This window comes from Melospiza georgiana, chromosome Z, assembly GCF_028018845.1.
Source record: "Melospiza georgiana isolate bMelGeo1 chromosome Z, bMelGeo1.pri, whole genome shotgun sequence".
NCBI lineage: Eukaryota > Metazoa > Chordata > Aves > Passeriformes > Passerellidae > Melospiza > Melospiza georgiana.
Genome location: NC_080465.1, coordinates 24,570,498 through 24,587,144, shown reverse-complemented (window position 1 = coordinate 24,587,144; position 16,647 = coordinate 24,570,498). Strand labels below are relative to the sequence as shown.

General features: G+C 37.4%; 1 protein-coding gene across 2 annotated transcripts in view; it reads left to right on the top strand.

Moving 5' to 3' along the window:
- SYK (spleen associated tyrosine kinase) overlaps window positions 1-16,647 on the top strand; it is a 47,741-nt gene that overhangs the window by 17,441 nt on the left and 13,653 nt on the right. For both annotated transcript variants that reach the window (XM_058044484.1, XM_058044483.1), the window contains exons 2-6: window positions 8-461; window positions 1,887-2,056; window positions 11,025-11,163; window positions 12,597-12,678; window positions 13,761-13,807. In XM_058044484.1, coding sequence (XP_057900467.1) covers window positions 48-461; window positions 1,887-2,056; window positions 11,025-11,163; window positions 12,597-12,678; window positions 13,761-13,807 — 852 coding nt within the window. In that variant the 5' untranslated portion in view covers window positions 8-47. The remainder of the gene's footprint in view (window positions 1-7; window positions 462-1,886; window positions 2,057-11,024; window positions 11,164-12,596; window positions 12,679-13,760; window positions 13,808-16,647) is intronic.

Genomic DNA, 16,647 nt, shown 5'->3' with positions numbered 1-16,647 from the left:
TTTTCAGATACAGTATTCTCGGTTTGTTACTTGGAAAAGAAAAAACCATGGCTTCCAACACATCAAACCCTGCTAACCATTTGCCATACTTCTTCGGTAATATCACACGTGAAGAAGCTGAGGAGTATCTGATGCAGGGAGGAGCAAATGATGGACTATACTTGCTCCGCCAAAGCCGGAATTACCTGGGGGGCTTTGCCCTATCCTTGGCCCATGGAAGGAAGGTTCACCACTATACAATTGAGAGGGAGCTGAGTGGCTCCTATGCTATTGCAGGAGGCAAGTCGCATGCCAGTCCTGCTGAACTCATTAACTATCATTCAGGGGAAGCGGATGGCCTTATCTGTCTACTGAGAAAACCTTTCAACCGGCCTCCAGGCGTTGAACCCAAAACAGGACCCTTTGAAGATTTGAAAGAGAACCTCATCAGAGAGTATGTCAAGCAGACTTGGAATTTGCAGGTAAAACCAGACTGATCTTGCCCTGAAGTAATCTTTGAGCTAGGGGAAAAGAGATTGCAGTGTTTGTTTCCAGCTGTTGCTGCTGCTAGGTAGTATTTTTTCACAATGAAATCACAGCTGTTTGAGATTTAACAGTGAGGGGTTTTTCTCCACAGTCCGGGCAGTAACTTGGTGATAAGTCTAGTTTTCCTGAAATTTAAGCCCTTAGAATTTCTACGATGTCCTGGTCTAGCATAAAGTTATCTACCTCTGCACTAATATATGCCATCAGATGTGGACCAAAAATTAATACCTGTAATAAACAATATACAGAAATGGTTTGTCTCGTTGCTTTTAAATCTGATTTGTTATGGATTGATATGCAGGCAGGCACGGTGACATGATGACTTGTTTTACATCTTACTCTCTTAGTTGGCCTTGTTTCTGTGATGCTGATTTATGTCCAAAACAGAAATTATTCCTGAAAGTGAGCTGTTTCTACACTCCAGAGCACTGCATCTTCAGTGCTGCAGGGGTCAAGCAGGAATTTTCCATGTGGACGACAGATGTTGGATTTTTTCCTGGGAATGACTATAAAGAAGCCATTCTTAACATGGAAACACTAGTGTAGGAGGCTGCAAAGAGAGTATTATTTCACCTTGCGATGTCATGAGTTACCTTTATGAACTCATGAAGATACTCAAGGTTCCTAATCTCTTTTGCTGCTAGCAGGTAACCCTATGAATTCTGCTCTGTAAAATATATGGAGCAACCCCCAGCTAGGAAAACCTGAAACTTATACAACATTTTCTATAACTGCTGAGGTTCACAGTGTCTTTTCTGATGAGTCTGAGCTCAATCTAGAGGGAAGTTGATGAGCTCTGGTTAAACGCTGGTGAAACTAGTGGAGGTTGCCCTCAGATTCTGAGCCCAATTTAGAAGTGGTAGGTTGTAGACAAGGTTAGAAATGTCTAGGTTGATATTACTCTGAATAATTCATTCTAAAATGGGGACTGTTCTGTCTGGGAAAATTTGCATTGATGTCTTTGACATAGACATGCTGCAACAGTGCAAAGCACATTTGGTTTATTTTAGTACACTGCCATAGGATATGTAATTTGGAGGTATGTTTGAAAGCTCAGACTGACACAAACTTCATTTAGCCATGTCTCATTACCATAACAATATGACTTTGTTTTAAGCTTAAATACTAATATATCAGTGGTTTTATTTACTGGTTAATTTTTCTTCTTTTTCTCAGAGGTAGAGAAAGAACCCTAGTTTTGTGATATGTTAGTTTCTGTTTTAAAATCTTTATAGCAACCAGGCCTTCACACACAACAAATATGTGCAGATTTTGGATGTCCCAAAAGACTGAGTCTACCTGTCATCTTTTTATTGCAGAAGATAGTTTGACTGTTTCACCGTGTTTTTACTGTTCTCTAGGGGCAGGCTCTTGAACAAGCTATCATTAGTCAGAAGCCTCAGCTGGAGAAGCTGATTGCCACTACAGCCCATGAGAAGATGCCGTGGTTCCATGGGAGGATCTCTCGGGAGGAGTCAGAACGCCGTATCCTCATCGGGTCAAGAAACAATGGAAACAATGGAAAATTTCTGTGAGTTCCTTTTTCTGTGGTATTGCTGTTTGCCTCCAGTGTTACTGTACAGCTCTTTTGTATAAATCTCAAATGAGACTGTGCCCTAAAGCATGGTTCATCCACAGTGAGGGCATCCAGTTCAGCGTCATTTACATGACATGATGCTTCCTGCCTTCAAGTCCCTCACTTAACTAAAGATGGAAAGCTATAACAAAAGCCTGGAACATCTGCAGGGGTGTCCACCAGGACCTGCTGGCACCTGTTGTGACCAGCCCAGGGCAACCCCTGGCCTTTGCAGCCCCACTGTCAAAGCCTGACCACCTGCAACCAATACACAGGATTGTTAAACTGGTACAATTAGAGATAAACTCCCTGTGTTGGCAGCTGTTGAGATCTCTATCTGTCATGTCTCCAAGGGACAGTGGTAGTGCTGTGTTTTGTAGTTAAGCAATAAAATGACCACTTCTACCTTGACACTACTATTTTGTGTCTGGTGTTTACCCTCTGCATTTATCAAGCCTGATGATCTTTTGTTTTCTGAGCACAAATGTGGCATTAGGATAGTGACTGACAGCCATCAGGGACTAGAGCCAGGGGTTTGTTTCGAGAATCCTCATTTGAAAATACCAGTGTTTTAACAGAGCTGTCTTTTGTCACTCCCACCCCCAGCCAGAAAGTATATAATGATAAAAAATTTGAAAAATTTGGCTTAAATGTTGAGGCCATGTAAGGATCACTTGGAACTGTATAATTTTTGAGGGAAATTTTATCACCTACCTGTGTAGTTTTCTTTAGCACTCAGCCTTTGGCTTTTTTTAGAGGTAGTCCAAAATGAAACCCCACAACTGATTGCAAGAAGGATATGGTTCTTCTGTATCAATTCTTTCACTTTACTGTTTTTCTGTTATTGTGCCATACTAATTGCTAATGTGGGTGCAACCCTTGCATATTTCCGTGTTTCAGTCTCAGTAGACAGGAACCAGTAACTTCTTTAAATCTGATTCCCAGTAGAGTGAATTCCTATGAGGTCTTAAGCACAAATGCTGTGACTGTAGTGACATCTCATTTCTTGAACTCTCTTTTCTTTCCTCAGTACTTGAGATTTTTGTGTTTCATAGCCAGTCTCACCCAAGTAGCCATGCATGCCTGTTTTCAGCCTCATATTCCCTATTGGTGCGGACCACATCCGGAGGGGTGTTATCCAGTTGCTTCGGCTGCCATGTGTAACAAAAAATTGTAATAAGCTTGTCACAGATTTTGTCATAATTGTAGTAAAAAAAAAAACTGTTGAAAAGTTACAAAAATTTGTAGAGCCAGATGTATATCTTTCTGCTGCATAGGAGTTCAGAGGATTTGATGAACATAGCTGCTGTTACCAATTACCAGCCCAACATCACCACACAACCTCTCCTTTTCCTTGCCCTGTGATTTTTTTTAGTTTCTTCTCCTACTTTTTAGACAGAAGGTCCAGTAATTGAAAGAAAGAGCAATCCTTTCTTTTAATGACAATTTTATACCTAAAAATATATTGCTTTTTTGCTTACCAAACCAACTTTGTATCAGCTGAGTCATGATGTTGATCATGTATTAAAACTGGCAGCTTTTCCAGTTTGCCTCAGGCACACATTGGTTCCTTTGTGGCCAAAGTGCTTCTCTTTGGGGAAAGGGCGGTGGGGGGGCACACAGGGGAAGGAATCTAGTTTTTCTTCAGAGAAAAGAATCCACTAGCTAGCATTTATTAACAACAGGGATAGGTTTTGGAGTAAGGGAGTGAAATTTTCTAGTAGACTTGACATTTTCAGTCTCTATTATAAACACTAGTCTCTTTTTAATCTTCTATGAGCAGTCCTACTGCTTTGACTGGAAATATTTTCCCAGCATTTTCCTATGTTCCTTAAAGATGGCCAATGAGGCATTTCTGATACTCTTTGCAGTGACATGTGCAATCAGTTGTGGGGGAGCATTCAGACCTTCTCCCATGGGACTGGATATTTCAATGGATCCATATTTATATAGTTTTGATGGAACTTGGGTGGCCACTTTCACACTGGGAGGAGAAGCCCATAGCGGAGAAAATGCTAATTTTAAGGCTCTGTTTAAACCATGACAACTGCCATTGGAGCTTAAATAATATGAATTGCTAGTGTGTTGATCTTGGATATCTGTTATTAAGGACAAGACTGTTTACTTTTGCATCTGTAGGATGCTCTCTGATGTATTAACTGTTCTTGCACAGACTTCCTGTCTCCCCATTTTAGAATGCAGTAGCCACTCAGCTGCCATTTGCTCCTATGGTCTCAGGGAAGACGCAGGGAGAGAACTTAACCTATCCCATAGTTCAGTAGCCAGTGCAGCAAGAGAAATAATGTATTGTTCATTTGTGTTGAAATCAGTTATTCTACATTGCTGAGCCATTCTAGCTCTCAGACCCACACACTTAGAGGCTCATCACAAATAAGAGAACTGTCTAATTTAGAGAGGTTTATTGCTTTCAGCAGTGGGTTGCCTAACATGGGCTTGCTCAGCAGGTATTGAGAAATAAACCACTCATTTCTGGCTAACTGAAGCAGAAGCAGCAAAACTGTTGAGTGTGAGTGTGGTGCATTGTTTTATATTTCAGGCACAGACATCACAGTTTTACTTACCCAGCAGCAGTGCTTGCCAGAATATTCTGTACATCTGTGGATTGAAGGCTTTGAAGTTGTGACTGTGAGTTAGTGTTTTTCTAACACTGGTCAAGATAATTAAGCCCAGTAGCTGACTGAAAAGTAAAACTTTCAGACATGTAAGTCTAAGAGATGTTTGCTTGTTGAAGTAGGAATTGGAACATGGGAACAAAGAGAGGAGCTAAATTATTGAAGAGATTAGGTAAACTGAGGTTATTTAACAAGTCCACGAGTGAATACTTGTATGTGACAAAAATCAAATTGTTTATTATGGAGAAAATAATAAATCCTAGAAGGATAAAATATTTTTATATTATATAAAAATAAATATTTTTAACAAGGCTCTCCAAAACTTCATTACACCAGAAATTTGCTATCCATCTGACATACCTATCTTAAAGCAAAATCCAATACAGCAGTCTGTGTAATGATACAACTAGCATGTAGATTTCTTTAGCATTGCTAAGATTAGCAATGCTAAAGAAATACAAGATTATCAAATCTATAATTATTTTTAATGGTTTAAATATGTAAATAGTAGAAAAAATTCCTGATTGCAGTTCAAAATATCAGGAGTAGCGCCATAAAAACACTACAATGCATCCAAGGAAAAATTCTGAGCTAAATGTGGATGTTTTACCAGGAAGTTTTCAAAGATCTATTAAAAGTTTTTTTCATGGCTTAAAAGTCAATAAAGTTTGTATGTGGATGCTAGAGAGTTTGTTTTCAGAACCAAACACAGAAACTATGACATGAAATGGGAAGTATTTTCTACCTCTTCTGTGAAGAATGTTTATGTAAGATTGCCACTCTAGGCACAAACTTTGGGGGGGAAAAAAATAGCAGTGGAACCGAAGTAAAATATTTCTAAAATTATCTGAAAAGAAACTGAAAATAGAGAACTTTATGTCTGAAGCCCCACTTTACACTAACACTTTTACATTCTATATTGGGTGAACGTTCTTGACCAAACTTCTGGGGTTTATTACATTTTGTCTGGTAGGGAACTTTGATAATAGATTAAACTGTTAATATTGGTAATACTTTTATTAATATTGCAAGATTATTTTATTAATAATGCATCATTAAATATTTATAATATTGTTGATATATATCTGAGTTCATGCATGCATATGTGGAAGAGTTGAAAAATAAATTATAACTTCACTGAAAGCAAACAGCAGAAGAGTTAATTTCCTCTGTAGTTTCACATAAGAAACGCCTCTGGTGTGTGGCAAGGGTTGGCATATCTTGCCATCAGTGTTGACCACTTAAGTTATACAAGCATGCGATCTTGCATATGCATTCAAAACCAGGAGTTACGGAGTTGGAGGAGAATAAAGAATATTCAGAAATACTGGTAAACTTAAAAATTCAGTATTAGGGAAATTGTGAGTGAAGGCATTGCAAATTAGCAGTTAAGTCTATATAAACTTTTTACATGTGCACATGTGTTCATGGCTGTATGTAGTTCACATAAAATATGAACAGTTGTGTAAAAGGAAAGTAGAAAACTATTTTGGTGTCATATGAGTATCTTCAGGAAGTAATGAGAATATTAAAGAGGACAAAACTGGTTTAGACTATTATAATGAGCAACAGTAATATGCCACATCATGGCGTTCCATGACAACTAGAAACTAAACTGTCTCTTACATGTCACAATACTTAGTACTAGTGACAACATTTCAAAATAATAAGCTTTGAAGTGCAGTTGTCTGTAAGAGTTTTATTGTCTTTTGTCTGACCAAAGATTTTTGTTTCTGGGATATGTAGCAGTATATATTTACACTAATATTGCTGCCTTCTTCTAGGAGTTTGCTGCTACCAGACTGCATACGGAGCTAGGTCATTTTTTGACCATATAGAGCATTCTTAAGATAATTCTATTAGTGTTAACTTTCTATCCATAAAAGGGTCTGGATATTGTTGACATCGTAGAAGATGAAAACAATCCTATTAAATGTGACCCTCATTCAGGGATATTAATTAATAATGAAATTCCTCTTGAAAGTGCCAAGGAGTTGCTAGGCTTAGACAAGCTATAAAAGACCATAAAAGCTTTTCAAGATAAATGATAATACACAGACATTGAACTGTGTTTCTGGAGGTGCTGTCTTCCTCTCCACAGCAGCCTGGATGATGCCCATGACTCTTTGGGAGAGCTCTTTACTGATCTTCAGTTAGGTACATGTTGGGTGCCACTTGCAGACCACTACGGCAGAGCTGTGGCCGCTCAAGACAGGTTCTGCACTGGGTGCTTCAGCCGCAGAGTGGGTCTGAGGTGTGATGAAAAGCTGTGACCTAACTGAGACAGCTGGACCAAGATCTCCTATTTCAGATGCAGTTTTACTGCAGAGCTGTTTGTTAGGGGTTTGGTGAAGCATGGTGTATTTTCGTGCCATGGTGAAGTCGACTAAATCGACTAATTTGATGCAATCCTTCTCACAAAATTATTTTATAACTGTGCAGCAGACTCACCAGGAAATGAATTTTTAGGATCTATTGTAGATAGCAATAGTGTGAAGCTGAGATATCTCCTAAACTCTGTAGTGTTCTGACATTTCTGAAACAGCTTTGAATGTGTTAGTGAACCGGGGAGAAGAAATGATGCAAATGAAGACAGCAGTTAATCCACTTTGCCCTTTATATAATTCTTTTACAGATGGTGCCAAGTTCATTACTTATTACTCGCAAACTTGGAACATATGCAATGTGCAGCAGATCTTTGAAGTGATAATGAGTAGCCATGTTGTTAATAGCGTTACCAGAGAGATGGCCATGCAGAGAGAGGGCAAGACAAACAGGGAATGGCTGGAGCTCCATCAGCAGTGGGGAATGTCAATGTCTCTGGCATCAACAAAGCTGTAATTGCTGAGAAGGCAAAGCAATGCCAAGAATAAAATTTAGTATGCCTTTGGATCCAGGAACAAGAATAATTTCACACCATTCCTAAAGCAAGCATTTTGCTTGTTTATTTTCTTCATAATTCTCCACTGCAGAATGCTGTGAATTCTGTTTTTTCTACACAGTCAATGAGGCATATTGTGATAGCAATTTATTTCTTTGACCCTCAGGGATATTTTTCTTTATAAAGAGGGGGATCATTTGGGCTTTCAGATGGAAACAGAAAAAATTGGGACATTGTTCTTTTTGCTTCCAAATGAAAATACCAAAGGAAGGAATGAATAGCTATTTACACTGAATGCAATAACACTCCAGATTGTTATTGGTTGCTGTCTAGGTTACTCTCCCAAAATCACAAAAAATACTCAAACACACATTGCATGAAATATAAAATCAATACCTAAATATTCTTTGCATTAAATCAGGTAACAATTTTAATTTCTACATTCCTTATTCTGCCATTTTAAAAATGTATGTCACAAAAAAATCTAGATACCTTGGGCACTTCTCTAATATACTTATGTAGCTATGTACTCAAATCTGTTCTCAGTGAAGTTGTTCATAGTTCTGATGAATTCAGTGAATGAAACAACAGTGTTGTTTTTTTGCAGGTGTTTATTATCTTTATGTTTTTCTTCTGGACATTTGCAATTCTCTGCAATAGCATGAAATGGAAGACGAGGTGATACCTGACTGTTGGCTTCCTTCCTTGCCAAAAATTTTCAATGAAGGCCTTTTTATTTAGCAGTTTCTATTGAAGAAAAGTTAATATTGTGTTTCATTTCAGAGCCCTTTAAAGCAGAGAGTGCATTTGGAATTTTGATTTTTTTTTTTTTTTTCTTAACACTCCAGAATTTGTTACTTTCCATACAAGGAAAGTTCCATATGTGAGGAGAGCTCCCAGATCTGATGTGAAGGCCCTGGGTAATGCAGGCAGTACCATCAAGATGTAAAACTTTTCTGTCCGTTCAAAGAGGTTTGAGGTTACAACCTTTAAGTTTGAATAGCATTTGCCTTTTATTCTATTTTTTACAGCAGCTGTTGACATAGAACAGAATACTGTTACCCAGCTGCAGTTCTGGAGGCTTAGCCTAACCTAGACAGCTATTATCACAGTCTGCAAAACCAAAGTGAAATTGTGAAACGTGGCTTGGGGCAATCCATGCCACGCAGTAAGGGTTCAGTTTGCCAAAACTAAGACTTAAGCTGTCAATTCAATGCACTTGATACTTCTGCCTTTCAGACATATTTAGAAAAAGGGTAGTATCTTCTGGTTTTGTGTTTTGTGGGGATCCAGGTTGTGTACCTCCTGATTTTATCTTTTGTAGGGATCTAGGTTGTGCTGGAGTTGACTGACTGCAGTTTAAAACCCACCTGCTCCATAACCCTTAGAAAGGGTCCCATGGACCCTGACTGATCATGTGTTAGAATGGAGGTGTTTTCAGGATGTGCAGTGATAGAGCTGTCTGACAGAAGTTGTCATGGCTGTAAGCTGCAGATGGCTCCAGAGCTGTGTAGCTGTTTGGTTAGGGGAAGGAAAACCTCTGAAATGCAATTACAGCCCTATAAACCTGAACTCCACCTAAATCCTACACTGAAGAGGGATAGAGCTTTTTGGGTCTGTGCCATAGTCTTCAGAAAGCAGGGCTCTCCCCTCCCGTTGGTGCCTGTGCTCTCAAGAAATGTTTGCAGTGCCTCTCCTGAGAGTAACAAGTCTTGGAAATGAGAACCAGTTTCAGTAGAACTGAATTTTATTGGAGCCTCCATTTCTTCCTGTGAAACATGAAGGATATTTGTTACTGAGAAACAATCCATTGAATTTTTATAATCTTATTTGTGCTGTTCTCAACAGAAGCCTGATTACAACAAAATGCCGTTTGTTTGTGTTTTAGAAACAATGCCCTCTATTCTGAAAATATTTTTCTCAGCTTTATTTGCTTTGAGCAGGTCAGAGGAAGACTAAGTAAAAGCCACTCTTCATTTTAGCAGAGCCTGTTGCTCTTCACTGGTCAGTCAGCACAGGAAATCAGCATGCTGAGAAAACACCTATATGCCATGAAGAAACCACAATGTGTTTCAATTTGCTTTAGAGACTTACACAACCTACTTTGGTGTCAGGAAAAAAAACCTGACCCTGCTTCCCTTTTCTTTTAGCCAGTGTCCTGTTCACATCTTAGGCAACAAGAATCATTTTATTTGAAGGGAAAAGGTACATCAGTAATTCAGGCAAAATACACTCTTACTTCAACCTTGAGAGAGTCAGCTGACAAGAATACTTTAATACTTGACTCTGCAATCTCCTGAGATATAACAGCAAATACCAGTGTTGCACCAGCAAAGGTTCTTAAAACCTTAGTGAGAATTTACTGCTATAATTCTTTTCAAGGCTGCTCAAAAATTCAAGGGAGAGAAAGTAGGTTTCTGTGCACACCAGAACAAGAAATGTTGTAGTGCTCCAGAATCTAAGCTTTTCATTTAAAAAAGAAAAAATCCAGTCAATTTTATTCTTACTCTATTGCTGTCACACTGTCAGCTGTCAGTCAGCATGGGAGCCTGACTGAAAGAAGAAGGCTGCTTTCCAAACTCAGAAATGTTGCACCAACTATATTGGAGGTAGTGACAAACTCCCATCTTTTCTGCGTCCAGTAGTCAGAATATACTGGTCTCAGTGTCAGCTAGCCCTGAGTACACATATAACAATTCTGTCATGCTTTACAGGCATCTCGGAGGGCACTCATAGGTCTCCTGGAAGGAGGAGATCATCCTACCTTTGAATTTTAGACAAAGTTTTTGTATTACATTTAGCAGTCTCTCCGTGGTGAAGTTTAGATGAGATATGTACACTTCAATACCATGTTAAGTTTCATAGGAATTTTATGTAAAATCTGCAACAAAACATTAATGTCTTTCCTGAAATTATAAGGATTAATGATTACAGAAATACATTATTTTCTTTAAATTCCCAGCCACACAGCAAGCTATTTCAAACACAAAAAATTTGCCATTTCACATTATGTTCTTTTAATATTTTATCTTCTGTTCTTACTGTCATCTCTTTATTTCGAAATAAAAGATAAAAGAGAGGCAAGCCAGTACTGCAGAACCTTTAAAATGCATATTTGCCCCAAGAGTGCTTTATGCAGTGTACAGTGTTCTGTAGCTGCCCTAAAGTGCCTTACATAATTGATTTTTTGTTTTCATCTGTTGCCTTTTTGGAAGAAAAAAAAGGGAAACTTTAGTCAATTAACCTGAAAGTTAATTACACTAAGAAATAAATGAAAGGCTTAACAAAATGTTTTCAGAAGTTGCAGTGCTGATTTTGTTTTGGTTTTAATTCAAAATCTTTAAGGAAAGGGTAAATAAAAACAATGTTCATTCCTGGTAAATCCTGAAAGTCTTTCTTATTTCTACAGTATCCGAGAAAGGGATAGCAATGGTTCCTATGCCCTGTGCCTACTGAATGATGGAAAAGTACTGCACTATCGTATTGACAGAGATAAGACAGGAAAACTCTCCATACCAGATGGAAAAAGATTTGACACCTTGTGGCAGGTCTGTTAAATTTATGTCACGTGGATATCTGTCATCACATTTCTATACAACTGACCAACTGACCAACGTTGTTTTAGTTTGCCCTGTGACAATAGTCTTTGGCTAAAACCAACACGTTTTGGCAGGTTATTTGTGATATGTTTCCAACATTGTGTGGTTTCTGTATATGAAGAAAATATATGTTGATGTAGAAAGCTATGTGAGTGTAGAGAGTTCAATAATTTTTAAATATGATGTTGCAGCCTGGCTGAGTTCAAAACTGTGATTTTTATTAGTTATTATATTATTAGCTGAACATTCTCTAGAATGAAAATCTGTTCACATTTGCAAGTAACCATTTTCAATAATGGATATGCTTGGTTTAGTCTTTTGCTAATGTAATTTATGACAGCAGCAACAGAATTCTAGCAAGCAAAAAGAGGATGGTTTAAGGTGTTGCACACATAATGCAGTCTTTAGCTTTGAAATTCTCTACCTTCAAGTCTGCTATAGCGTGGCTTGCTGAGGCTTACCACCCAAATATGTCTGGTAAAGAATAAACAATGAAGACAGCCACAGCTGACTATGCCATAGTTGATACTAAAACTGAATACTGGTGAAATTACTGTGTAAATTGAAAACACTAAGGGAATTGAAATCCCTGCAGAAATCTCTTATGTCCTCCTGCTTAAAAATCTATTAAAATGAGTTAAGTGAGTCACAGATCTAAAATATGAGTCTTTGCTTGCATATATTAATTCTTAGGCGTTTTGCATTTCTTTCCTGATCTTACTAGAAATTTAAAAGCAGCTCTGCTATCTTACAGTTTTTGTGAACTGTGAACATGCCTGCAACTCTTACACTCACAGACCTTCTCCTTTATACCCAAATGGAAAATATCAGTAACAAACCTGTAAAACATGATGTGGGGAGGACAATCCAGGAGCACAAATGGTCACAACTACTGGTGCTACATTTATTAACTGCGCACATCCCATTGTAATTCTGAGGTCCAGAGAAGGCATTGCATATTAGGGCAATTCTTGCATTGTAATTATCCCCAAAAATTAAAAAGAAAAAAAAAAAAAAAAAAGAAAAAAGAAAAGAAGGAGAATGGGAACTCAGAGACATAAAAATAAGTTATTTGCTCAGAGATACAATGCTGTTTGATAGCAGAACTGGGGGAAGTACTGACCCATCACATTGTACATTTATTCACAAGGTTACTTCAGAAACATGCACCCCTGCTAGATAGAAATAAAGCAAATAACATGTGCAGTAAAGAATTGTGGTATTTCAAGGTCATTTATTGTAATATAGATCAGCTCTTGTACATATGCACACATTTCTAAAGAGACAGTATATTTAATTAATATATTTAATACCACCCTCATATTTTCTTAACTTCTTCTCTCATTATTTCTTTTTTTTCCCCTCCCCTCTCATTCTGCTAGTTAGTTGAGCATTACTCATACAAACCAGATGGATTATTAAGGGTTCTTACCATTCCTTGTCCACAACATGGCTCCGAAAATGGTGAGTTATTCCTGTTATTTTTATATGTGTTAAAAGAAATAATTATGATAAATGTGTGTGAATTTTTTCCACTTCCCATATAGGTGGGTGCAGATTTTCCACGTTTTCGAATGAGGTGATATCTGCCAGACTGTGCATGATGGAGGTGGTATCCTGTAGCTTGTAGTCCTGTACCAAGTGAAATTACTGCTGGGTCTAAATTATTGTTAGATCAGAAATGTGCTTTGCTGCTCAAGGTGGTAGTGTGTGTTACTGGGACCACAAACATGAACAAAGTGCTCTTCCCAGCACTGCTCCAGTGGTCCTTACTCCGAGCTGAAGCAGTCACAGCAGCAGTGCTGCTGCAGGAATTCATCCTGGGTGCAGTGAGTCATGTGCCCAGCAGGTGAGTTCCTGTGCTGGGGGGAGCAGGGCAGAGCAAGGCACTGGCTGCACCCAACACTGAAAGTGGGGTCAGAGAGCCATTCCTTGGTAACTTGTGGGAAAGAAGGAGAAGAGGTGGGGGAAAGTGTCAGTGTTGAGTGACAGTGTTGGTTTTTATCCTGTTTCTTCTTTAATGTCATATCACACTGAAGAGATGTTGTCCTCCCTCTTTCCCTGACGGTAAAGGGAAAAGAGATGGATCTGACTGATCTATGTCCAGCTTGTGCTCTTCCAGAACTGGTATTCTCTCTATAAGGTCACCTTCTGTCATTCTAACTGGATGCCAGTGCCATGGTGAGAGGATATAGAATAATAAAATATAATCATAGAACCATTTAGGTTAGAAAAGACACTAAGATCATCAAGTCCAACCCTGAAGTTTTTACATTTTCCGTTCATTTGAATGACTACATGCTTTTTTTCCACCATTATTTTCATTCTCGTTTGAATCATTTAGGCTCTCCACTTACTTCTGTCTCTGTGGCCAAAAGTAGCAGAGTCTGCTGCATATAAGAGACAAAAGCAAAAAGAAGATGGTCCAAGAGAAACACTGTAATGGGATCTAAAAACTTCACAGTTGGTCCCCTCTGTAAAATTCTGTGTTCTTACACAAATTTTTCACCTTGTTCAGTATCATTTTACATTTGATTCTTTTGCAGATAATCTTGGTTTTAATACTCATCCTTCTTCTGGAACACTTTCTAAGGTAAATGAACATGGTAGTATAGCAATAGCATTGATTTGAGGAGGATTACTGTCACATACTGTTCTGGGAATCCTAATTCTTGGGTATTATTTCATCTGTGAGTTTATTTTTCTTGGGTTATAAACAGTGATTTGAAAAGAAACTTAACATTCTATCATGGTATTTATTGCTTTCATCAGTATTTTGAATGCACTAATCATAATTTAATTTTTTGTGAACCTCTTTTACACATATCATGTATGTGATAAAACAATATTTTACATAGGCAAGGTGCCTTATTGGTAGTCATATTCTATAATGTTGTATCAGCAACACTAGGAGGAGAGATACGACATTGCTTAAACTGTTCACTTTGAGAATCTGCTGACTGAAGCAGAAATGGAAGTTCAATTTATTTTCATATTTGGTCTGTGCAGTTAACATCAGACTTTGCACAAGGGTTTTGTTTCTTATGTACTGCTTTAGGGGTGATTATTTCATCCACTCCATGAAGAGTGAGCAAGTCCCCCTGTTACTATAATTACCTGAATTCTCAAAGTCCATTGAATACAGAAGCCATCTGAGGTGTGATACATCCACAGAATCACGTAATACTGTCTTGTTCAAGGTAGTTGATTTCATCTGAAATAGGGAGTGAATTTTAGTCATTTCCCTGCATAACTTAATCATTTAGATCATTATCTTGATGCAGTCCCATATTACAGAAAATAAATTTATTCAAATATGCGATTACTTCCATTTCAATACAATTGACTCCTAGCAGGCCTGTGAACTACCACTCTCATACCTTCACCTCTGAACATCAGGTACCTTTATAAAGAATTTGAAATTAAGTAACCAAAATCAGTCCCTTTTTAATTAGAAATATTTTAAAATTTATTACTTCTTTATTCTTAATAATATTTTTAATTAGAAAAAGTAAATATAAAAATACTGCCTTGAGGTTTGTATCTGTGCCATTTACAAGGATGTCCATGAAGTTTAAGCCCACAAGACCCACATGTGTATCATCTGGTATACATGCAGTTGTAGAGATAGGGCAAGCATATTTAGTGTGGTAATACTGTGTATGTTTCATAATATACACAGAAAAATTCACAATATAAGTGTAAATTTAACTGCTACTGCTTAAGGCTTGTCATGATAGCTAAAAAGAAAATAACCAAAGCTAAGTGGAAGTGCCTATTTTGCAAAGAGTGTGCTAAAATATTGTTTTAATTCTCAATATATTTGATATTTTGAATTTCTTAAAATTGAAATCTGTGTTTTGTGTTTTCTTTGGGACTTTTTAAAAATGAGCCTGCTAAATTACTTGCTTGTACTATAAACATAGAAAATGGAAAATTTTAAATAACTAATACTGCTTATGGAGCTCAAAAATTTCACTTAATATTTCCAGGTTCCCACACATTAATACTTGTGTGTAAAAGCAGTGACTCATGAAGACTTTTAATATGCCTGAAATACAATTATTCAGATTACACAAAACCAAAAATTACGCCAGCTTGAAGAGAAGGTATACAGTCACCAACATACAAACAGAATCTTATATGAAAGATGTCCAATCTATCTTCATATTATTTACACCATGATAGTTAACATTTAGGAGTTTCTGACAGTTCTGGTATACTGCATTGGGTTTTTTATCTATGAAAATCATTGCCAAAATATGTAAATTGGAATAGTGAATTTTTGAATTGGGTATCAAAATAATTGTGATGAATTAGGGAAATGTCCTGTAAAAAATAAAAAGGGTGTGGCTCAGAAGAAAGTAGTACAAGATACTGCACTTTTAATAGTCAGATATAAATCACAGAAGAGCGGGCAGACACAGCTTTTCAAAGGATCCTATGCCTGTGATGAATCAGGATGGGAACAAGAATGAGCAGCCACCATGCTGGTAGAGGAAGGGGAAACATCAGTGTGTTTCCAGCTTGTTCGACTCTGGCAAGGTCTCAGCTGAGAGACTTTCACCTGTTTTTGGCACTGCATGGAAGAATGTTTTCCAGGAGGAGATAATCCAGAGCAAGACAACAGGGATGATCATGACTTGTGAGAAAGGATTGATTATAATAAAGAAGTAAAGGAGAGAAAGTAGAGGAACAAATCATAATGGCCAGTTCTAAGCAACAGTCTAATACTGATGCTCCCAGGATGCAGACCAATTTTTCAATATCTTTTTCATTTATATATAAATATTTTTCATAGATATATATTTAGCTTTATATTTATAATTATAATTATAATTATATTTATATTTATTGCAGCCTAAAATAAGTGATGCTGTTACAAAGTCTTAGTGGAATAGAATGCCCAAATGTGAAGTTGAATTTAAGAAGCTGCATGAAATGTAGAAACAACTGCTGGATGATATGCAAATTGTCCAATTATTGTCTGTATACTGTTGGTTATAAGAGCTTGGAGTAAAATTTACACCAGGGACATGAATCTACATCAGATTTGTCTAATATTTGCTATTGTTCTGTGGGCAAATTTGGAGTAACAAAATGCTTAAATTTAATGTAACATGGACATCTCCTTCTTAGTCATACTAACATGCTTCCTCTGCAAAAGAAAGAACTTTATGCTACATTTCTGTATTGAAGGTAATTTTCCATGCAAAATATGGGGAGTTGCTTGTTCTTGCTTCTCCCAGAACATGCATGGACTGAGATGTTTCTTGCCTTTCAAATGAGGCTCCATGGCTAGATTTAAGGTGATTTTGACCCTTTACATTTTGTAAATTACTTTTTTCTCCTTGCAATCAATTTCATCTCAATATATATTTAAACCAGCAGAGGAGCTTTTGAGATTAGTCTTTATTTTAGTTCTCGAGCTGA